General features: G+C 42.0%; 1 protein-coding gene across 5 annotated transcripts in view; it reads right to left on the bottom strand.

Annotated features, from left to right (window-relative positions):
• smarcd3b (SWI/SNF related BAF chromatin remodeling complex subunit D3b) overlaps nucleotides 1-24,427 on the bottom strand; it is a 65,863-nt gene extending 41,436 nt beyond the window's left edge. For 2 of the 5 annotated variants that reach the window (XM_085418978.1, XM_085418980.1), the window contains exon 1: nucleotides 543-961. In XM_085418978.1, the coding sequence (XP_085275104.1) occupies nucleotides 543-620 (78 nt within the window). In that variant the 5' untranslated portion in view covers nucleotides 621-961. Of the gene's footprint in view, nucleotides 1-542; nucleotides 963-24,137 lie in introns of those variants that run through there. The other 3 variants (XM_085418979.1, XM_085418981.1, XM_085418977.1) reach the window with 3 other exon arrangements.
• Nucleotides 24,428-25,387: the final 960 nt, after the last annotated feature.

Below are 25,387 nucleotides of genomic sequence, written 5' to 3'. Positions count from 1 at the left end.
TCAAATTGTTTCACGCCGCCTGGAAGGCTGCTCCGGCTTCGCTGTTTTGAGCGGACTCGTCATTTCCCCCCCTTTTTCTGTCTGTTACTCCCAGGGAAGCATGCTCAGTGAGCGCCTCTGTTAGCCAAAGGGGGAGCTGGCTGCTTTTCGCTTCTACTGCTGCTGCTGAGCTTCTATTTCTTTTCTCTCGCTCTCTCTCCTTTTTTTTTATTTATTTATTTTTTATTAGGGGGGTAAGAAACCCTCTTCTCCACATCCTCCTCCTGCTACAGCCCCATCCATCCATCCACGCTGCTCCACTTCTCGCTCTCTCAAGCCATCTCCTCACAGGCTGGGATCCAGGGGGCTGGAAATAACCTTCACATGGCCAGCTTTACCCAGCTATCTCTCACACACAGACCGCCGCTGCTGCTGCTGCTGCACCGACTCATACACACACACAGACACACACATATACACACACACACACACACACACACACACACGCACACGCATGCCAGAGCCCAGCTCCCTTCACGGGAATGACGGACAGCGCCACTCACCACTCCATGGACCAGGAACTCAAACAGTTTGCTCTTGGTGGCTTTCCTGGCTCCCCCCGCCGTCTCCTCCATAGCCATTTGCTCAGTCCCCTCCGTTCACCCTGCTATGTCTCCCCTCTCCTTCTTTTGTCTTTCCCTCTCCCTTCACCCAGCCTCCTGTTCCCCTCCCCTGCTCCACTTTCCTTCTCTTTGTGCTCTCCTTTTCAGCACTGCCTGTCCCTGACTCTCCTTCTCTCTCTCTCTCTCTCTCTCTCTCTCTCTCTCTCTCTCTCTCTCTCTCTCTCTCTCACTGCCTCGCTAGCTCTCTCTCTCTCTCCCTCTTCCCTCCCTCTCCCTCTATTTTGAATGTGCAGCAGCCCTGCCAGCCTCTCACTGTGTCTAGCTCACTTTTTAGTTGAGCTGCCTTTCAGGAGCCCAGCGTCGCTTGGAGGTGGAGGGGAGGGGGGAGAGAGAGAGAGAAAGAGAGAGAGAAGCTGTGTGGGGGTCTGGCAGGGGGGTTTCAGCCAGCCCACTCTGCCGCTCCCCCGCACAGCTGTTGCATTCCAATGGTAGATAAGGGCATGCGGCGTGGCCAGGCTGCCGTTTGGGGGGTGGGGGGTAAACTCAGTTAGCCATTTCTCTGCTGCAGCACCCCCCCCGTCCTCCCCTCCGGTGACCAACCGAGAGGCCACGGTCAGCACACGCAGAGCTCCGACTCTGGGCTCATTCTCAAAAAAGGACATTGGGCTCTTAAAGGGGCCACGCTTGCATATCATTACCACATGTGCGCACTGCCATATATGACGTGCTGGTGATGAATATAGGAGTAGGTCGATGCCATTTCCTGAACTCAAAGCAAGACCACTCAAGACACACTTGAGTATTTCTGAGCGAGCCAACGGGCTCTGGAGCCACTTCACAAAAGGGGAAAAAGGCCACGTCAAGATCACCTTCATTTCCTGCCTCCCTCTGCCGGCCCTCATCAGGGTGCATTCACAGGTTACAAGTGTTTCCTTCAACTCGCCTCATTAGCGTTTACCTTTTACCCAGTGGTGTAGCCAGAGGCTACGCTTAGGCTGTAACAAACAAAACAAGGCCGGCCTGCACAGCAAGGTGACTGTGTCTCCCCGCACGTGTAATAAGGTTGTGCTGTGATTTCTTCCAGGTCGCTTTCTGAAGCTTCCTCAGAAAAAAAATGCAGGGGAAGGCGACAACGCATTCGTCCACTGAAGGTCACAGAGAGAAAGAGTAACACACAGACGGCTGCTTTGATTTCAACATGACATGCTGACACACACACACACATTAAAACGCCACACAGGTCATTACTCTGACGCAAACCACGCCACGCTGAAGATTATGAGTCTTTCAAGTCAGCTTCAGCTCCCCCCCCCTCATTCTCACACTCCCCTTCACCCGGCCGTCAGATCAGAGGAGTGAAATATTCATGAGGTTATCTGACTGACAAAGGGGGCAAAGTGGGGCATGTTCAAAAAGGCGGCTTGGCTTTGTGACAAAGGACGGCAAACTGTCACCCTCCTTTTCCTCTGTTCTGCTGAAAAGAGCTGAACGGCATGTAAGCAGCCAATTAGCACGCAACGTGCCGGTTAATCATCACCGTAAAGCGACGAGCTCGTTCTTTAAAAAAGGAGCAAAAACTCTTTGGTTAATGCGGGAGCTCAGAGGTCGTGACCTTCTCGAGGATGCGCCATGCCTCAGGACCCAGGCCTGTTTTAGTCATCTGCATTAGCTCTTATGTGACTTAAAGCCACCGTTACTGAGGGTTAGTTAAGCAGCAGCAATCCATTAAAGAAATAAAAATAAATTCAAACACATACCCCTCGAACTTTCTCAAGTCTCTGATTACTGGGTTATTGACAGATAAATGTTGGCCCTCGCATCGGCCGCTGACAGCTTGGTGGTGACACCTGCTGCTGAGATGAGTGTACTGCCGCAGCCATTATTTCTGTCTGGGAAGGTTTAGAGGAGCGAAAACCTTCCTTGAATTATATATTTTTTCCTTTTAAAGAAGCATCAATCGACTTGCATTCTTGCATCCCGTCAGATTAACCTTTAATCACCTGTGTGGACTTTAAATATAATAATCGCACTGGCGTACGAGGTGTACGTCTCAATTTCCTGCAAGGTCAAAAGCTCAAACCCGCTTATCCGTGCAGATCCAGGGATTGTGCCAATCTCCCGTTTCTCCAGCAACAACACGTGGGCGTTGAACGATAACAAAGAGATCTAGCAGCTCGGGCGATGCGAAAGGAAGCCTCGAGCGCAGGAGTACCCCCTGCTGGCCCCCCATCAGCTCCCTCACCAAAGCCAGTCAGTCTCACCAAATGGTAATGTCCCAGTGTGTAGCGGGGGTGGGGGGGGGGGATTACAGGGGGTAAGGGAGCCACAGTAGTGCAATTAATGCCCAACAGGGGGAGCAAACAAGCAGGCAGGGAGGAGCTGGCTGTTTGAATGGGAAGGAGGGCTGCATATTTAGGGTCTGGCTGCACTGAGGATAAAAACCCAATGATGGCAATCAAGGGACATTAGGGAGAGCAAAATAACTTTTCTGATAATCTGTAATGTCTGGAGCCAGCTTCCAAAAGAGGATTTCATTCCCAAAGCATCTCTTCAGAGGTTTTAATCATTCTTCACTTCCTCATTCGGCCACACAAGGGCATCAAAGAGCTCACCGTATAGACAGTGCAACAGAAAGCAACAACAATGGCCTGTTTCTGCTCCTGCAAAGCCAACTGCACCCCTGTGCTGCAGTACGTTCTCCTCAAAGACGGCCTGGGAGAAGAAAAATATTAGAAAATTATCTCGGTGTATAAAACAGGATGCGTTTAACCCTGCAACCCGTTTAACCCTGTATATATCTTTCTACGTAGCACTCTTAATTCTTATTCTCATGTATATATCTCATGTATAGCTCATGCACATATCTTTCTACGTAGCACTTTTAATTCTTATCCCTACTTTTATTTTTTCATGTCTATTTAAGTGCTATTTATGACACTATTTAAGTGCTATTTATGACACTATGTTTGCACTGAAGCACCGCAGCAATTTCCTAATGTTGTAAACCTGCTCAACATTTGGCAATAAACCCCCTTTCTGATTCTGATTCTGATTCTGCAAGCTTTTACAAAACTTTCCAAGTTGTTCGATTTACCCATCTTTCTCTTTATAAACTCTTTAAACTCTCATCAGTAAGTGTGAGCGCCTCTTTAAAAGCTAAGGTTGTGGCAGCTTGTTAGTCTGGTGCATTCAGGTGTGTTAATAAAATGACACAATCTTCCCAGCAAATTCACCCATATGTCAAACTGCGCAATACTCAGAGTAAGTGCAAAAACAGCACAATTAGAAAACTTCCAAGAGAGTCAAATGTGAGGCCATCTCTGCCACAGCTAAAGCCCAAATTTGATCATACAACAGGACAGTGATCCCAAGCACAGCAGCAAATCTACAGTCAGAAAAGAATCAAGGTGCTGCAACGACCCAGTCAAAGCCCAGACCTCAACCTGATTGAAAAGTGCCGATGGGACCTGAAGAGAGCGGAACATAAATGAATGTCCCCAAACTCAATAAACAATGAGGGTTTTAAAGAAGAGTGGCCCAGAAAAACTTTAATAGGTCTGTGAAACCTTCCTTTGTGACATGACTGTACAGCATCTTAGTGATGATAAAAAAAAAAAAAAAGGGTTGTCATTAGTGTATTGATGGAATTTCCAGCTTTATAAATGTATTTTTTGACTCTACTAGAGCAGTTTCCATGATTCAGAATTAAAAGAGTTATCTTATAGCCCTGAGCCTGGTTCTGCTAGAGGTGTCTTCCTGTTAAAAGGGAGTTTTTCCTTCCCACTGTTGCCAAAGTGCTTGTTCATAAGGGGTCGTCTGATTGTTGGGGTTTCTCTGTCTTTAACTTACAGAAAAAGTGCCTTGAGGCGACTCTTGTTGTGATTCAAATGCTATAGACGAAAACTGAACTGAATTGAATACTGGGTCTTGATTAAGGCCCCCAGTTTGTCCTCTATATAAAAACAAGCTTCTTTAGCTCCTCCCCCTCTTTAAGCCAAATGCCTTCTGATTAGCTGACCCTTGCAAACAGCAAGTGGGCGGGGCTTCTTCTCTTACAGTCACAGCATATTAGGAATATCCACTCTAGCTGACATCACGCAGATCAAAGAGCAGAAAAAAATGTCTTAAATGGAGCGTTCAGAGCCATGTTTTTGTTATTATGTTTTCACCCGTTCAAAAGAAAAATCTAAAACTATCTATAGTCAAAAATTCAGGTATTAACATAAAATTCTGTCTTGCTAATTCTGACGTCTGAGAACGATTTAATTTTCACAAGTATATTTACAGTGGTGGAAACAAGCTTTCTTAAGGAGCGGTCTATCACTTCCTCACACCCTGACCTCAGTATGTCATGCAGGATAAGCTTATTATAGGCATCCATCACCATTAGAGTAGATGAAAACTACAACAGGTCACCTTTAGTAAGAGAAAAATAATAAAATACTGAAACACTGGCTTTTTCTCGCTACACCGACGGCTAAAACGTGTAGCATGTGACGCCACCTTTTCTCAACTCAGTCTCACCCACTTTAAACCAATGAGACGAGAGAATACAGAAAAGAAACACAGAGAGAAGGATCTCCCTGAACTATATCTGAACTAACATGGCTTATAGTTTTATGTAAATACAGGACAGCATCGCTCAGAGTGATTCAGGAAACCGTGTCAGGGCTTTTAAGGCTCTCAGTGTGAAAAGGCTGGCAGCTGTGGGTGTTTATGATCAAGGCTACAAAAGTTTGAACGCAGAACAAGTGGATTAGATATGAATGTAGTCACATTTTTCTTTCTTTGTCTTTCGTGAAGTTCATAACGGGTAAGAAAAGCTTGCCGAAGCTACATATACTTGATTTCTTTGCACTTTTTAACCAATGATGTGAAGCAAAAGGCAGAGAGAAAGAAATACAGAAAAGAAAAGGGGCGATTTTGCTGCTATGTGCAGAAAAAGCAAAGAGTGAAATTGGCACCGCCACTGAGGTATAACGCACAGCTCCCAGTGGCAAGGTTTACATACCAGAAGCCACGAACCTGCCCTCGTCAACATTATTGCCACAGACAGATGGGGCGCACTAGGGGGAATATGGACCGGGCACGAAGAAAAGTCTCACTCCCTCCCACCACTGGGCCCCTCTCCTCTCTTTCTTCAGTTTAATAGCTGCAGACAAAACCCAGCTCAAGCCGCTTAAAGGCCAGAGCTCTCGGAAAGCCACTCAACAGTCATCAGCCGCCATCAAAGGGACTGTACAAAAGCTCGCAGCGCTGCACCTTCGCTGAAGGGGGGATTAGAGAGACGGAAAGTACGTTTTGGTACCGAGTCCTTGCAGCTCGGCATATGTAATGAACAGGAACCTGCAGAGAAAGAGAGAAAAGTCTCCCATGACGGCTGAAAATAATGGAGCATCTGCTGATATTTTTGTGATCAAAGTAGATCGGCACAATACACTGTGAGGTAAAAAACGTCGGCACAAAGCAGCAGCGTTCCCATGGATATTTTTTGCCACTAAGGCATGTTAAGCACCGAACCTTAGAAGCCGCAGATAAGAAGTTTAGGGTCGACCTTGGCTTTCGGGGGTTGTTTGGGACAAAGCATCTTTATCCAGACAGCGTTTATGCTTCGGCTGCTGAAGAGACGCCGTGGGAGCAGATGGGAAGAGGACGCAACAGTAATGAGCCAAGTTTCCCCGCAAGCGACAAGCTCCACACTGGGACGAGCCTGCGGCGTTACCTGCCTCGGGGTATTTCCTGTTTGCTGTAGCCATGACAACGGGATAATCTGCCTTGTGTTCAGAGCTAACAGCCAATCCGGTGAAAGAGACTTCGCTGACTTCAAAAGTGGAGCAGCAGCTGGTGAAGCGCGAGAGGAACCATTTCAGATCTTAAGCTGTGAAACTGAAAAGAAAGCTGAGTTTTAGAGAGAGAGAGAAGACTTCGGCTCGTGTTAGTCAGCGGCGAGGTCAGCACGATCAGCTCTGACACAAGCATACAGTGAAAAATAGCCGCTCAGTATGAATAAACCTCGCCAGCTCCCATATAAAATTCTACAGGATGAAAAATAAAGCTGGCAGGATAATTCCCCCCCCCTACTCCAAACTCTCCCTCTCTCACTGCTCCCCTTCCTCTTCTTTCCTTCTCTGCATCCAAGCTAAGTGTTAGCCCTGATCTTTCAACACCACTCCGCCCGTGCCGGACGGGACACGGAGACGACAGAACGAGGGCAGGATCGTTACGTGCAGGGCAGAGTTAAAAATCATGGATGAAGAGCAGAGCCACATCTTTAAAACTGGACGCACTCCTTCAGTGGTAGCTTGTACCTCCAATATGCAGAAATACAGCTCGAATTTCTAAGCCAGCTTCAATAAAAAGTATTATCTAATGTGAATACAGTGCAAAAAAAAGTATGATTTGTGAAAAGGCAATTGCCTGCTAAACCCTAATAACCGGTTGTTCCACCCTTGGCAGTGAGAACTGCAGTCAAGCATTTGTGATAACTGTTAATGAGTCTTTCACATCGCTGTGGAGGAATTTAGTTCCACTTGTCTTTGCAGTACTGTTTTAATTCAGCCACATTAGAAGCTTTTCCAGCACGAGCAGCCCGTTTAAAGTCGTGCCAAAGCATCTAAGTCAGATTTAAGGCTGTACTTTGACCAGGCCACTCCAAAACCTTCAGTTTGTTGAGCGATCAGAGGTGGACTTACTGGGGTGCTTTGAGTGCTCTTGAGCTTCGAGGCACAAACTGATGTTCAGATATTCTCCTTCAGGACTTCGGGCAGAGATACGAACTCATGGTTCCCTTAATATTGACAGCTCTTCCAGTAATTGAAGGAATTTTGATAGGCTGGCCACTTTTGGAAAGGTTTCTTGCTGTTCCAAATTACTCCATTTGTGTTTAATGGTTCTCACTGTGGTTCACTGGATGGTTTACATCCAGACTAATAGCTGCTTCACTTTGTCAGACAGGTTATATTTAAGTGATTTCTTGATTCAGCTGTGCTGGCAGTAATCAGGCCTGATAAACTGAAATCAGCCTTCCAAACAACTTGATCGTTCACAGTTAATCTATGATTTAATAATTACCTGTTCACATAGGTCCAGGTAGGGCTGCATAGCTTTTTTCCATTCATAAATTCAATCATCATTAGGAAACTGCATTGTGCTCAGGTAATCTTTGTCTAATATTAAAATTTCTTTGATGATCTAAAACATGTAAGCGTGACAAATATGCAAAAAACCAAGTCAAGTCCTGAACCAAATCAGGAAGCAGAAAATGCTTTTTTCATAGAACTGTATCTCTGAAAAACCAACACATTTGTTTAAACCTTAAAGCTGTTCTTAGGTCATTTCCAAGGCCTGAAAATAATTCAAACTTTAATCATAACCTAAGCTTTTAGTAATTTTTTTTTTCATAGTTGAATGATAATAAAAAAGTTCAAGGAAATCCTCTTTTTCCCCACAGACAGTGAGTAGATATTTTTAATAATCACAATCTCAGTAATAACCAAAGTAAAAAACTGATAAATCTATTTAATATTTCGGTTCAGCTTGTATAAACTGAAGCAGAATATTGAAAATAAATAGAATAATAAGAATAATAGAATAAGAAATCAAAATGAAATACATTATAATCAGTTATTTTCACTCGGACGGTTAGGAGTTTGTGGTAAGTGACCTTCTGGGTTTTAAAAGATTGACAGGTTTTTATTTTTAGAAGAAAAAAAATCAATGTTTAGCTCTGTGACTCGAGTGCAGTGGTGACACACGAGACGACGCACACTGGAGTTGATGTGCTGTACGGTTACATAAAAAGCAGCTAACACAGTTGTGTTACTTTGGGCCTTGTCATCCATAGAAACAGCTCCTCGGAGGTCAGGTTGTGGTGTGAGTGAAGATGAAGTCTGGGTCATATTTTACAAAAACTTGCACGTTCCTCTCGGAGGATTAAATCAGTGTTTTGGTGCCTTCAAATCCACATGGCTTACTGTGGCTCATGTCACTGTGACAGTTTCCAGGTGATGCAGGATAATCAAAATACGCCTTAAGAAAAACACAAGTTCAACACAGCCAGGCTTTCTTTGTGTTAGATGGCTAACAGTAGGACAGTATGACGGTGGTTAGCAACGTTCTCTGTTAAGCCAGGCTCTCTGTTTTTTGGGTGCTCGCATAAAAATGGAGCATTTCAGGCATTATCCATATCTTTCTGCCCCACAAAATGATCCCCGTGAGTGCCACCCCTTCCATTTAGAGGTCCTATCAGATGATGACGATAAAATGGTGAATATAACAGCATAAAACATGTAAAAGTTAAAAGCAAAACTGTTGCAAATAAGACATTAATGCTGCAGAAAATAATCTATCTGGCCATTTAGCCTACAGAACAATTAATATTTTAAATCTGAGTTAATTATTTTAAGGCTGCGTGCGCTCCCAACGCTGCTGTTTGTTTCTAACATGATGGCTGCACGTTAAAGCTTTGAAACTTTAAACTGGATACATTTAAACATTAAAGCTTACAGTTCCATAGCCTGATAGAGAAGACGGGGATATGATATGTTAGTTTGTCAGCAGATCAAAAGGAAATTATTTTATTGACTGAACAGTAGGGCTGCACGATTTTGCATAAAATGAGAATCACGATTTTTTTGGCTTAGAATTGAGATCACGATTCTCTCACGATTTTCTTTTCCAGTATAAATATTTATTGCACTTATTAACTGCACATCAACTTCGTAACAGTTGAGACTGAACATAAAAACAATAAATAAACATAAAAACAACAAATGTCTCACATTTTGTCTTTGGCGCAAAATGTTGTACTGCTTGAAATTCCGTCTCCACCGTTGCTCGACACTGCGTGTATAGAGCAGGTAGTGCAACAATAGAAAAATAGTTGCGGGACGGCACTGTGTAGCGTTTGTCTAGGGTGTTGATCATTTTCCTAAATCCCTCGTTTTGCACAGTGTTGATGGGAGCCATATCTTTGGTCAGGTGATAAGTGATAGCCTCCGTAATTTCTTTGAGTTCGACGTGTATAGGGAAGCGCTGTATAAGGTTCCCATTATTGGTGTTTGGGTGGTTGACCGGAACGGATTTCCTCCTGTCACTTTCTCGTCATCCCTGACGTGCTCTCCGTTGTTTTTTCCCTGCTAATATTAGCATCACACGGCACAGCTTCTGTATCACGTGGTATAAGGCTCCGCCCTTGTCATTTGTTGAGCAGGAAGAGTGAGCGCTTGTTTTCATGCAGAGTACGTCCCGGATCAAAATGCGGTACAATCGTCGTCGTCGTCTTTTTTCTTTTTTTTTTTTAAAAAAAATCGTTGTCATTTGGAAATGAGATCGCGCATAAGTATGAATCGAGATCGCGATTTTCTAACGATTAATCGTGCAGCCCTACTGAACAGGTATTCTTGGTGTGTGTTCTGTGTTGTAGCAGTTAAAAGGCTTGCGGATGTAAAACATATTTGCCCAGCAAATAAATTATATTGTGCTTCAAACATGCTGGAAATAAATGAATCGCTTCCAGATGATTTTACCTGAAACTTGAAACGTACCCTGAGGTTATGTGTTCATCATAAGTTACCATGGTGATTTTGCCAGGTAAAAAGAAAGCCGCTTTCATGTCATGAAAAACTTACTTTAAGCTCGACACAGCTGGCTAAACCATTAATCTGGCTTTATAGCATACCTCTCTGGACTATGAAGCCGAACTAGGAGCTTACTGGTAGCCTGGCTCAGGTGTTCTCTCCTCAATACAAACACAAAAAAGCAGTAATAATATAAATATGTACTTTTATATATATTCTTTCTTTAGCATTCTTTAGGTTTAGGTTTTTCCTCCATAAGCATTAAAATATGATACAAACAAAGAGAGCTTATTTGATTTTTACTTTGTGACCTTACATTACATGAACCTTGCACAAAATCTATGTTTGAATCATGTTTTTATATTTATTCTTCACTTTTTCTCAGGCTTTTAAAAAATAAACAAACTGTCGTATGCATGTCTACACATGAATTAAATGCAATTTCAATTGTAATCCATCAGAATCTCATGTCTTAGTGGCAGAGCTGTGACACTGATACATCTGTTAACCTTTTTTTTTTTTTTTTGCCTGTCCCATTTGGTTCTTTACCTATCAGAATTGTTGTCTGAAGACCAACAAGGATACCCAATGGATTTACTTTGCCAAATGGATCATCGTGGCATTGCTGTATTGGTCCATTTGATCGACCTTTGTTTTTATTATTTATTATATTTTATTTTCAGATGTCACAGACGGGACAGACATGAGTGAGGGGTAGGAAAGGGAGAAAGAAAGAGGAAGGAAAAGAAAAACAGAAGGGGAGAGGGACAGTGAGAAAGGGGGGGAGAAAAAAAATCTTGTTAACTTAAATGAGCTTAATTTCATTAATTACAGCAGCTAAAAAAAATGTTGCTCTCAGCTCATACTTTGTGATCTAAGTTTTTAAAATCAGCCACTCTGCTGCAGGCGGGCGTATCCATCACCGGTTTTTGCATGTGCTCATAGCTAGATCGGTAAACCTTGAGTTGACTCATCCAGCTGATAACCACCTTAGTCTGATTGATGTTGATGTCGGGATAAGTGAAGCCAGACAAGAAAAAAGACACCCTGGGTAAACTTGTATCCAGTTGCCTTTCCCCTCTCAGGCTGGTTTGAGCATAAACTTATAAAATATTTTTAAAAATCGCTTTAGTTTCACCAGCATCACAAATGTTCCTCACTGCAATTTCCAAAATACCAAAACTTGCACCATCAACCTATCAGCAAACTGGGAGGAAGCGATGGTCCATGCCAATGGCTATATAAAAGGTCAGTCACAGTCTGGATCTCCTCTCAGCAATCCTACTTTAAATGCAATTCCCGAACAGAGATACACAAGTTTCTCTGCGACTGGCATTGCCAATCACAGCTGTCATTGCGACATTACACCGCACTGTTACAGCTTTACGTTAGTAATTAAAATCAGCAGAAAGATGACCCCTTAAACCCAAATCAGTGTGATAAGACCTACTTAGAATGGAAGAAAGCATCTCTGAGAAAAATGTGTCTGCTTTAGTTTGAGCACCTGAAATGATATACCGTATTTCCCGGACTACAAAGCGCACCTGAATATTAGCCGCACAAGCTAAAATCAGGGGAAAATCCTGTTTTGTACATACATTAGCCGCACCTGACTAAAAGCCGCAGGTGTTTCAATGTTGACTTATCATATGTAAGAGAATATGCACAAAGGGAATTGTCAGGAAAGAGATGGCTGTTTGGAGACACACCCCTTTTATTAATATTTTGAAAAACAAGTTATGGGTACATACTTGCAAATGTAGTACATAACAATCAGAGGTGGGACCAAGTCATTGTTTTGCAAGTCTCAAGTAAGTCTCAAGTCTTTATCCTCAAGTCTCAAGTCAAGTCTCAAGTAATGTCAGGCAAGTCAGAGTCGAGTCTCAAGTCACTGGTGTAAAAGTCCGAGTCAAGTCACAAGTCTGAAACTTTGAATTTCAAGTCCTTTCGAGTCTTTAAAAAAACCCCGAAAAAAAGCATGTTGCAGTTATGCTAAATGTAAATATTAGACCATGTAATTTTTAAATCTGTGTTTTTCTCAACACATGACAAAATAGTGAACTTAGAAAATATACACAAATTGTGAAATTGCACCTCTTTAAAATGCAGCTCAATTAAACCTAGCTCCAAGAATAATTTTCACCGACAGTTCTGAGATAAGCTGCATGTTATTCTTGGATGCGGTTGTAGGACCGGCTTTAAAATCGCATGACAAAAATATCATACACATTAAAAAAAACTGTATCACCAACGTAGCCTGGACAACATTTGCTAGTTAGATGAAGTCAGCTATCTCATCGTAGCATATTTATATGCATATTTATAATCATACGGTTCTTGGAGTGAGTGCACACACTCATGAAGTTTAGTAACTTCAGGTCACTGCAACAAGCCCAGGTACAGTTTACCGACGGATGGGTGCAGGACCTTGAAATGCACCGTGTAGAAAGTAAAGACCATCGTACGTATCATAAGTTTACCAGTCTCACAAATCGTCTTCATAAATACACATTCCTTAACCGTTTATAAATAGGACCTTTGAGCTCAACGGTAATTAATTAGTAGTAGAAATAATTTCTGGTACCCATCACAGAAATGTAGCAGTGACAATAATACTGTATGCTGTAATCGTACTGGACAATTAGTGATACAAAACAACTGTTTTATCCTGTGAATAAAAGTATGTGTTTTTGTCAATGTACCATAATAACAGAAGCGAAACGCAATATTGTGTCAGGACAATTTACTATTTATGCACAACAAACAAAGGAGCATAGCGCGACAATTTCTGTTCAGCGCCAGACTTGCTTGTAACCTATATCACCAATTATGTTAAGAAAAATGACGCATTAACTACAACAGCAGACTGACCTTTGTGGAAATGCTTGGAGCAGACTAACCTGTGAGCTGGAGTGTTCTAGGACGTTATATTTGATCTTTGAATGGCTGCAATCCAGTCGCCTCTTTGTTACTTCGGAAACATGGTTTGAACAATTTCTCTTCAACGACGTAATCCGATAACAACCGATCTCTTTACCCGTCGGCTTCCCGTGGCTGTCATGCGACCGGCTATTGCAGTTAATAATACAACAGCTTCTTGACATTTTTGTGTTTCTTTTTATCGCTGTATAACTGATTTCAATTGAAAGCCTGCGTGTGCTAGTACCGCTTGCCACGAGTTCCCAGAATCCTTTGCGGTTCTACCCGTGAATGACGTCACATTTTCAATCTCTATATAATATGCGTGTTAAATTTTATATTTGGGGTAAAATATCAAGTCTTTTCAAGTAAACCGGTTCAAGTCCAATTCAAGTCCCAAGTCATTGGTGTAAAAGTCCAAGTCAAGTCACAAGTCTTACAACATTTTTTCAAGTCAAGTCTAAAGTCATAAAATTAATGACTCGAGTCTGACTCGAGTCCAAGTCATGTGACTCGAGTCCACACCTCTGATAACAATAACCTACAGCACACCAGAAAATAGATTCGGCCTACCTTTTAGGCTCAGGTGCAGTGACACGGCTTTAACAAGAAGAAAAGTCAGTCATTCACCACCATCTTTCTCTTCTTCCTGCGCACTAAAACCACCAAAGTCCTCTCCTCCAGTGTCGGATACAAACAGGCTCAGGATGGCTTCGTCATCCACTCTCCGCTTCTCTCCTTCGTTGTCACTTTCAAAACCAAAGAAATCCTCATTGTCAGTGTCAGAGTCGAACACCCTCTGAAGGGCCGTGGCGGTGTCCTCCTCTCCATCATGCAGCAGTCCAGCCCTTCAAAATCCGTTGGTGATCGTGGATGCTTTCACACTTTTCCACGCTGTCAGATTCCACCGGTGGAGTTGGGCATAACTTGCTTTTCGCAAGTTTATCGCCGCTCATCATCCACGCCTCCCGCTGAACGCGTAGCGCTACTTTGAAGTTTGTTTTTCGCGCTACTTCGTACGGCACTACGTTGCCTGGCGGACGGACATGTGACTAACATACCACTCTTGAACCCCGATCCTTCCGCCAGGCAACGTAGTGCCGTACAACAGCGGAACACACAAAACAAATCGTCTTACGATATCACAAAAATCATGGAAAATCCATAGAAAAGCCGCACCTGACTAAAAGCCGCAGGGTTCAAAGCTTGTGCAAAAAGTAGCGGCTTATAGCCCGACAATTACGGTAATTTAGTGCTGATGACTTGAAGCTTGAACATGAAAAACATGAGCATCAGCAAGGATTTCGACTGAGAAAATATACAGTCGATGAAAAACGATGAAATTTGATCCCAGATACTGATGAGACGCACAAGAGAACAGTTCACGCTCACTTTTGTCTGACAATAATCGCTACAAAGAATTCCAGTCTGGTTTCCACCAGCTTTACAACTACACCTTTAACAATTCTCCTCTTCTTTGATCCAAATTGACACTAAATTTCATAACATTCTCCTGCACATTGTCTCATTTACCATTAACCTCCTAAGACCCAAACTCTTCCACGGCATGCATTTTTAATTTCTCTTTGATATTTGGGCATATTGGGGCCCGATGAATGTAAAAACAAAGAATTACCAGATTTTTTTTTTTACGTTATTTTCGTTTTTAAGAAAAACAAGAGCCACATATGAGGATATTCGTTTAAAATTTTGATAGAATAGTAGCAGTATAATGTCCTCGTAAGTGGATATCAGGCCCTTGTAGAGCAGAATTGAGTATTTTAGTCTAAATCAGCGGTCCCCAACCTTTTTTGCGCCACGGACCGGTTTATGCTCAACAATATTTTCACGGACCGGCCTTTAAGGTGTCGCGGATAAATACAACAAAATAAAACTAGTACCGGTACCGAAAAAAAGAATATTTATTCATAACACACGTGAAAAGACCCAGGAAAACCGAGTTAACGATAAAAACGATAACAAAATAACGCTGAAAACCGATAAAAACCCTGAAAACCATACATTTCACACCTGAGCCTCAACTCTCGCATCCCGGTACCAAACGACTCACGGACCGGTACCGGTCCGAGGCCCGGGGGTTGGGGACCGCTGGTCTAAATAACCCAAAATGTGATGTCCACATATACGGACGCCAGGTCCTAGGAGGTTAATACATTTATTTAACTGGTTTCCTCCCAACTGACCATCATCAGGTAACTATTATATACTGTAATATATATTGTAATTTAAATTGTAAATTGTATCGTAACTGTTTTGTTCATTTTATTGAGATTTTTGAGAATCTCGAGAAGGTGGTGTTCCCAAAAACACCTAAAAATAAATAACATGTATTATTATTATTGTCATCTTAACATTGTTGACTGACATCAGCTCATCAGCAAATATTATAACATTATGATGAAGATTGCCTTTTGCCTGGCACAAAATACCATCAGGGGCAAACCCAAACTGTGTTGATCTAATTATTTTTAATAGTGACATTTCTATTAAATTTTCACAAGCACTGCATGCCTGCTAGACACCAAACGAATCATCATTTATCTAAGTAAAAATGCCAAAATTCCCAAGGTTTAGCCTTCCAAATGCAAGTAAAATTATTCAATTATGCTAGTGACTGAATATGTTTGGCTTTGGTCAGATAACACCCTTTTGTTAGGAACATTGCTAGAGGCTGAAGTGCAGTTCTGCTATTTTCTAACTGTGGGAGTAGAAAAAGCATCAATTGATTGAGAAAATAATCAACAGACTAAATGATTACAAAGACAATAACAAGCTCAGTCTGTCTGCGTAAAACAAATACAAGTTTTTCTTATTTATTTTTATAAAATAATTGCTCATGCACCTTTTATAAGAATTAAAAGCTTTTGCAGCTTCATTGTGAAGATGCACACGTATTGCAGCTACTTTTAAACCAAACTCTACAACAAAGAGTGCTGCAGTATTGAGCGTTAACATCTAAATGGGTCAACCAAGCACTCGGCGAACTGTAGCACCATTAGGACCAAGACAGTTTGTCTCACAGCCGAGTGCACAATCTCATTATCTGCATTATAAATGGGTTTAATATACAACCGAAAAAGTAATATACAACTGAAAAAACACAGTACAAAACCAAGCTATGGCTTTAGGTAAGATGACTATGATTAAATAACACTGTTATAATCTGTTGGTTGGTATGGAAGTGCAATGTGAAATCAGGTTACAAAGCGCTCTACTTAAAACGCAAAAATCTATAATCTGTGAAAATGACACAGTGGAGGTTTACAGGATTATTTGAAAATGGTGTTTATGGGTTCAGTGTTGTGGCTGCAGACATACGGCGTGTTTGTGTGTCTGCTACAGTGCAGTACTGCAGATATTATCACAGTACTAGTGGCAAAAAAGTGCTACATTTTTATCAAATCTATGCAAATATTAACACACATGATTTTATATGCTTAAGTTTGTTTTCTCAACTTAAAATTGACCTATTGAGCTCTTATTTTCCATCATTAATATATAGTTACGGTCACTTTGGTAGGTGCATCCGCTCAACTGCTCATTAATGCAAAAATCTAATCAACGCATTAAACATGTAGACACAGTCAAGATGACCTGCTGAAGATCAAAGAAAAGTGATGATCTCCAGGGTTTACAGAGAATGATCTGAAAAAGGGAAAATATCCAGCAGCTGTCTGGGAGATCAGAGATCAAAGGCGAATGACCATACTGGTTCAAGCTGATAGGAAGGGAACAGTAGCTCAGATAACCACTTGTTCCAATCGAGGTATGCAGAAGAGCATCTCTGAATGAACAACATGTAGAACCTTAAAGCAGATGGACTACAGCAGCAGAAGACCACACCAGGTAGGAACAGAAGTTGGCGTCACTGACATGAAGCATGGATCCATCCTGTTTTGTATCAGCAGTTCATGCTACTGGTGGTGTAACGGTGTGTGGGTTACTTCCCTGGCACACTTTGGGCCCCTTAGAACCAAATGACCATAATTTAACCACCATGTCCTGCCCGACTGTTGTTGCTGATCATGTCAGTCCCTGTCATGACGACAGTGTACCCATTTTCCGATTGCTGCCTTCAGCTATGTCACACAGCTCAAAGACTCTCAAACTGTTTTTTTGATCATGACAACGAGTTCACTGTACGCAAATGACCTCGACAGTCAAGAGATCTCAATCCAATATTGCACCTTTGGGATGAAGTGGAACAGAAGATTCTAATTATGTATGTGCAGCTGACAAATCTACATCTATATGAACCAAAATCTCTGAGGAAAACTTTCAGCACGTTGTTGAATCTGTCCCTCGAAGCATTATGGCAGTTCTGAATGTAAAAGGGGTCCAATTGAGTATCGGCAAGGGGTACGTAATGAAATGCCAAGCAAGCATAAGTAAATGGCCGTGTTTTATATAATGAACGCAGCATGTGCACAAGTAATCACTCTGAACCCAAAGTCCTTTAAATCGATGTAAATGCTGTGTTTCAAGCAGAGCCGATATGCCTAACATGCACATCTAGCCTTCATTGCTATGGCTGTCTGCGAGGAGCAGCCAATCAGAGGAAAGCTGACTGAAATGAGAGGAAGTGAACAGCTTGTTTCAGACAAAGGATGCATTAAGGGGCTACACCAAGATCCTGTATGGGATTAATAGGGTTGTTTTGAACTATAAATCATGCAAAGCTATTATCGTAGAGTCAGAGAAGAAAAATATGGAGCTGAGGATGACACGACGCCTTTAAAATGCTGGAATACACAAAAGAGTTGTTTTCCAGAAGCAAAGATATTCAAATTGTTATCAGATAAAACCATTAAAAGAAGCAAATCTTCATATTTCATCTGAATCTTTGTTTTTTTGTTACATTTTTCTTTGAAAACCTGATCGAATAATCATTACAAAAGTACTATTGAATGAAATCAATCACATTTCTAGGTTTTAGTTTAAGCGGACTTGAGTCCAGGGCAACAAACACCCATTGAACCAGCACATTCCTCTCCAGCCCAAAAAAACAGAAAGAAAAAAAAGGAAGTGCTCTATTGTTAATTTATCCCTACAAACAACACAAAACACAAAGCCAGGGAACATTTAATTGGGTGACCTACTATTTGGGAAACAAAGCCAAATGTGTGTGGCTTCCAGTCTGCCTAATCAATCTCACGGCTGGTGGAAAAACAGCGTGATAAATAAGATTGAGAAACTCTGGAGGTGAATCCACTCAGCGAAACATTGATTGACCTCGATGAGCGTCCCAAACTAAATTTCAAACATCGCTGAACAAAGTGACTGGGGTGTAAACGTGCGCGTGTCCGAGGTGGGGGTGGAGGAGAGGGGGAGTCCTCCCGTGCAACTTTCCTTAAAAAGCCACGTGAAGCATTCAGCAGACTGTAAAAGGAGCCGATCCTCTGATCCCCTATCAGACCTCAGAAGCTGTGACGGCACCTTGCATACTAATAGGACTGTTCTCCGTTCTTTATACTGAAGGGAATATCTGTGCCAGCAGCTGGGTCAGGGAAGACTGCAGTTTGAAACTGAGCTATTTTAGTCCGTTTTTTCATATACCGGGCGCTGACAAGGACCAGCCGTTTCGAGAGAGAGTAGCTCAAAAGCTTCCTATACCATCTCGAATAAGAACGAATGGGTAGGACATTCTTCCTCAGCCACATGGAAACCTAATGTATATGCCATATGGAAAAAGTCTGCTGGAAATATGAATGGGATCACTTCCAAGAGACTAAACCTATGGAAAATGAACACGCAGGCAGCCGCTTTCCTAAATAACAGCCGTTATGCAATATTCTTTGTTGTCTAATTGCACCCAAATGCCTGCGTCTGTGTGGTTTTTTTCATACAGAGCATCAAAATGAAGAGCATCTGATATCAGCAAGCAGCTGAGTCACCAAGTCCTTCATAACTCCAGAGAGTGTATGTGAAATCAGAGTGGAGCGGCATAAATCAACACATTTACAGCTATTATGCAAACCGCTTAAAACCAAGTTTTAAGGCTCTTCTGAGCTTTTTCGCTTTATTGCCTCCCAAAGCATCCAGTCGAAGGAAAAATGGCGAGGGCGATGATGTGATAGGGAAACTGATCAAATGGCTTAGTTTGCTTTTTCAATTAAGGGTTGCGAGACCTCGAGAAACTCAAACGAAATGATACGCAAAAAGAGCAGCGTAGTCAACAGCCCATGTGCAATTCATAAGGTTGGAATTAAAATGTGGTGACTAGACAGTCAGCCCATTTTTAAAAGACATTTCACAGAAGGACAGAAGTTCAATTCATCTTCTACATTTCTCTGGTAAAAATAAAGCTACAGCTTAGCTTAGCATAAACAGGGAAACATTAGAAAATGGCTACCTAGGATCTATCCAAAGATAAATCCATTTAGTAGACTGATACACTGTGGTCATAAAGGGATGGACGTGGTCAGCAAAAACACTCAGTCGGTACTAAAAGGCCCAAAATGTGCTAAGAAAATATCCCCAACTCCAAAACACCACCGCCATCAACCCGAACCAGTGGTTCAAGGCGGGATGGATCCAGTCTTCCATGCTAATGAATCCAAATTGAGACCCTCCCATCCGAATATCACAGCTGGAATCAAAACTCATCAGACCAGTCAATATTTTCCCAGTTTTCTATTGTCTATTTTTGGAGAGCTCAATTTAAATTTTATTGTATTTATATAGCACCAAATCACAACAACAGCTGCCTCAAGGCGCTTTATATGTTAAGGTAAAGACACTACAATAATACAGAGGAAACCCCAGCAATCGCATGACTCTTTATGAGCAAGCGCTTTGGCGACAGCTGGGAAGAATAAACTCCGTTTTAACAGGACGAAGCCTCCAGCAGAACCAGGTTAAGGGAGGGGCAGCTGTGTGCCACGACCAGCTGTTCATAGCTAACAGTGGGGGGCACTCAGAGCGGTCTTCTGCTGCTATAGCCCATCTGCTTCAAGGTTCAGAGATGCTCTTCTGCCATAAACATAAACCACCTTTCTCCCTCATGCTCAGTGTGAACTTCCTCTTGACTGTGGCTGCCATGTGATTGGCTAATTAAATCTCTGCGTTAACAAGCAGCTCAACACGTTTATCCAAAGATTTTGCCAGTGACTGTATGCTTGGCTATTAATCCATAAAACTACAACTTCAGCCAAAACTGATGCCGCATTGCTGCTCGATACGTACTAGAGATGGACCGATCCGATATTACGTATCGGTATCGGTCCGATACTGACCTAAATTACTGGATCGGATATCGGAGAAAAATAAAAAATGTAATCCGATCCATTAAATATCACGAAAGCACCTCACAAAACTTGCAACACGCCGTAACTCACCTCAGAACGTTAGCACGTCGGAGCAGTATGCATCACGTGATAGAGCGGCTGTGGCATGCGGGACCTGTCGGTGGTCTGGATAGCATGTGGAGCTTCGCTAGCAACCCGGCATTTCATCTCTGACAAAGTTATCCCCGAGAGAAGTAAAGCAAGTGTGTAAGTCCATCTCTGAATGTTTGTAAAGCATTCCTGCGTTAAGCTTACCAAACATATATGGAGCGACTGCTTCTTCTGGCTGCTACTTCAATCATGAAACTGCTTAACGATCAGCTGATCGGCTTTTCTGTCGCGAGTCCGTCTCTCTGGTTTGTTTTTGGCCCACTTTGCACCAGAAAGAGGAAACCAGCGGCTGAACAACAGCAGCACGTTTAAGCTTGATCAGCTGTTGTTAGAATTTATTTATTATTACTTTCTACTCGAGGATCTTTTTCTAACTGTGCAGGGGCGGATCTAGCAAAGTTTAGCCAGGGGGGCCGATAGGGCATGAACAGGGAAAAGGGGGCACAAAGACATACTTTTCTTTCTTATTCTCATTTAAAATGTCTAGCTTTTATTAAATAATTATCTGAATCTTACACCCAAAGTTTTAATTTGATGTAAAATGAATAGAAGTCCATTACTGTATATAGTGACTATTAAGTCTAATATATATACCCTAGTAAGCTATAGTACTTTTTCCTTTGGGAAGGTACCATCTGTGCAGTCTGCAATTTTGTTGAAGAAAGATGTTGAATCTATTTAATATTTCTTGAAAAATAATTGATTTCTGTGCATTTTTTTTTCACACTGCATCAAATTAAGGTTGGTTACGTCGATTAAGCATCATGAGGTGGAGTGTGAGGGGTGGTTCCCTATTTTTTTATTTTTTTATTTTTGTTGTTGCTGGGAGTTGGAACCCTATTAGTTAGGTTGCTTAATATTTACGCTAAGTACTCTTTAAAATACCAGAATAGGGAGGATGGTGTAGGTTTAAGTTTATTAGATTGATCAGTATTGCTGAACTATGAAATATTTGTTTTTTGCATATAGGTATAACAGAATAGCTTTAGTGTAGTTGTTGTTTTAAACTTGAGTATGAACTTATACAAAATGCAGCAAGATATTTAAAAAAAAACAGTTTTGTTGATTAAAAAACATTATATCGGATTCATATCGGTATCGGCAGATATCCAAATTTATGATATCGGTATCGGTATCGGACATAAAAAAGTGGTATCGTGCCATCTCTAATACGTACTCAATTTTCTCTAAGCACATGCAAAAAGGACTACGCTGCTTCCTTTCACAATAAAAGTCTTGACAAATACACTGCATAACTGCTGCAGATAAAAGGGTTTGTAGAAGTGTTTCAAAGAAATTTATATTTAAATATATATTTAATTTAACTAGTTATTACATAGAAGATGAGCTTTTTTCTGTATAAAAAAGGCACATTGTTTTCTGGTTTTGGTTAATATATGGATCTAATTAAGCAAATAAAGAATTTCTATGAAGCTGGTTTTGTGCTCCATGAACAAGAATGTTGGCTTTAAAAAAAAAACAAAACACAAAGTATGAAAAATTAATTACATCTGTGTAAGTATTCATCAAACTGTAAAAAAAAAAAACTAAATAAATAAAACATACTAACAGAGAAAAATCTACTTAAAAAGATACGCGAAAAAAGCAAAAATATGAAGTATAGAGCGTTACAGCATTGATATAGATGAGAACACAGACATCTGGCAACAGCAGGAGACTAATTTTAACCCAACACCTTCAAGAAAACCAGTCTTTCTAATGTGTTGCAATCTGCTGTGATGACAGGAAGTACATAAAGTTTTGCACATGTGTAAAACAAATCAGGTAGTGACAGACCTTTTAGAAGCAAGTCGCAGCCAGAAAAACATGCAAACTTTGGCCCCAAAATATGTTTTTCCAAGCGTTTTCCTCTTGGATGTTATACTTTGTGTACCCTGTCTCCTCCTTATATAATGTCTCTGGCTAAGATTAGCTTGAAGCCTGAGGGCAGGTGGAAACAGCAGCATGCACCTTGAAATCTGTACAGCTTAAAAAGAAAAAAATAACATGTATGTAAAATCTTTTTGGAATAGAATAAAGTGGCATTTACACCCATTTTTGCTCTCTCATTGATCCCTCCAATTAATCTACACTACCCACCACATTAACCTTTGTAACGTGTGCTACACTGACCACACCTACAGCCAATGTAGAATCACCAATTACCCCAGTATTTTCAAACTAATTCTGACAGGCCAGCTGCTACTGAGGCTAAAAATAACAGAGCATGCAACATTTTTATCAATTATTAAAATAAAGATCCCAGATAAATTTTAGTGATACAGAGGACAAACTCTTTCTTTATATAGGTTCATCCTGCAATATATATCACCTGGCCATCCACGTCTACCTGCAGTGCCTTGGGGCCCGCCCCACAGTTTGAGAACCACTGAGATAAACAAAGGCACAGCGAGAATGTGCAAACTTCTCAAAGAAAAGCGGTCAGAAGATTCAGGAACAGTTCGATATTTTAGGACATTTCCAGCATCCATATTAAGACAGGCCAACAGGCTTCCTGTTAAATGGGAGTTTTTCCTCCCCACAGTCGCCAAGTGCTTGCTCATAAAGAATCATCTGACAGTTTGGGTTTTTATCTTTACTTTGCAATATAAACCACCTTCAGGTAACTTGAATCACATTTAAGAGACAAACATGGGAGTGGTAACTGTCCTAAGCCAGATAGCATCAATTATTTCACTCTAAGCTGCATAGAGGTGAATGCCTTAACTATGTTGGCAGACTCTCCTCAAAAAATAGAGAATTTATTTTTCCTCCAGATGAAATGTTGCTGACTGCAGCTTTAATATAAAAATTAGATTTTCCTTGGGATCAGCAGAAGCAGATCTGGCTTCAGCAGCTGTACACCCCCAAATCCCCCCCTGCTCCTGAGTGCACCGCAGACTGCCAGCAGATTAACACAGTGAAACTGAAACTTTCTTCTTTCTCCCCCCTGCACCGGACACACTTAGAGAAGCAACAGCACATTATATTGTTGTTTCAAAACGGGGTGACGGGGGGGACGGAGGAGGGAGGGGTAATGGATTAAAGGCATGCGTAAAAAAGAAGAAGAAGGCGAGAGGATGGCAGGGGCTTCGCCGTGCATCCCATCTATTACTCCTCAAGTGTCTGTTTCTCACACCAGTCAAGGTTAACAAGCCGAGCTGCCTGGTGTCTGCGTGTGCTGCAAAAAAAACGAAAAAAAAAAAACAAGGGAGGGGGTGGGAGGTGGAGGTGGAGGAGGGTGAGGTGCTGCAACTACACACTGTGCCTTGTGATGATGCAGACAGGCTGAGAGAGAGCCTACAGTGCCCCCCTTAAATATTGCCAACCACATCACGCTACATTTGTACACCGAGGCTAAAATCACCACGAGGTGGAAATTGCAGTTTCCCCTGTTTTTTTCTCTTCTCTCTGTTTTTTGAGGCTCACAATAAATTGAAGCGAGACGAGGTAAAAAAAACTCCGGTGCGCACTAATCCGACTGCGCCTACAGGATGAAGCCTAAACGCATAAAGAGTAGTTTTAATGGTGGATGCGGCTGGCAGAGCAGCGGAGACTCACTGTGGGAATAAAACAAACCGCGCTAACGTATCGCGAGGTAGCATAAGCGTCATCCATACCTTTCTCTCCATCACTGTGCGCTTTTTTTCTCTTCCCTTTTTTCTTTTCTTTTCTCTTTTTTTAAGGGCTACTCAACAACGGCAACTGTAGGATGTGTTTCTGTGGAGCTGTCCGGTCCGGCGCGGCGTGGAGCTGCTTTTCTCCCCTCAACTTCCTCACGGGCTTTCACACAGCAGCAAGCGTCTCCCCCCTCGATCACTCCCCCATTACTGGACAGCTAGGCGACTTATTAGCGCTGGCCTGTGGGACGCCGAGCCGGGGATGGAGCCAGAGCCAGGATTGGTGAAGCCTTGTTCGGAAGGGAGCAGGAGCGCAGGCGCGGTCTCTGCTGGAGAGTCGATATAATGAAAAATTACCAGTGGCAGGGAGTGTCATCAAATTATCCTCATCTCTCGCTCTCTCTCTTTTTTCATTTTTTATTTTAAGGGAGGAAGGGAAGATTTTTATTTAACCCAAAGCGCACAGTGAAATGATTTCAGGTTATCCTGCTCCAAACACATGCTGTACATGTAAATGCAGTGCAGGAACAAAAGGGAGGGAGGCGGGATGAGGGGGGGGGGATAAACCCGGTGCACTACAGCAACAAAGGAGCAGCAGCACCACCAGCTCCCTAACCGAGAGATCTGTTCCACTTTCTAATGAGGAGCCGTCGATAAAGAGGCTGTTAAGTTGTGGCTAATTGCTGCTTTAATGGATAATTTACTAATGCTTCACGCGGCAGTTACAAGTTGTCACTTCACACATTTTTTTTAGTGCCAGAGTGAAGATTTATGAATGAAATGAGCCAGATTTATAACACGTGGTGGATATACTGTGGCAGCTCATTGTCCGGCTCTTACCTCTGACTTTTGAACTTGATTCTTTATAATATTGGACTTTCTGTGTAATTATTACCAAACGTTTTGTTCTACTAGCTTCATTTGAGCTGTAAAATATTCATGAAAAATGATTTAAACAAAACTAGAAATGCGTGCAAAAATCAGAATTGTGTCTGCAGATTGGGGACTGTCTGTGTAAATATGCACTCGTTTGCATAAAGTGGATAAAGCCAGCATAAATAATATAGTTTTATATTTAGCAGCAGTTCTGCCTGAGTCCTGGTTATTATGGAGCAGGGTAAAGAAAATCATCTGTGACCTGAATCCGCAGCCTCTCCCATAGCTACTGGTGTCAGTGGTTTTAACTATGTGGCCCAGCAGTCTGCTGGTGCCAGGTTTCTGGCACTGGTAATGGTCCTTTTAAGGCTAAG

Source organism: Rhamphochromis longiceps, linkage group LG9, assembly GCF_057381845.1.
Source record: "Rhamphochromis longiceps isolate RC_006_pf linkage group LG9, R_longiceps_female_GT1.1, whole genome shotgun sequence".
Classification (NCBI taxonomy): Eukaryota; Metazoa; Chordata; class Actinopteri; order Cichliformes; family Cichlidae; genus Rhamphochromis; species Rhamphochromis longiceps.
Note: the sequence above shows the minus strand (reverse complement) of the source record. Positions and strands in the feature narration are given on the sequence as shown.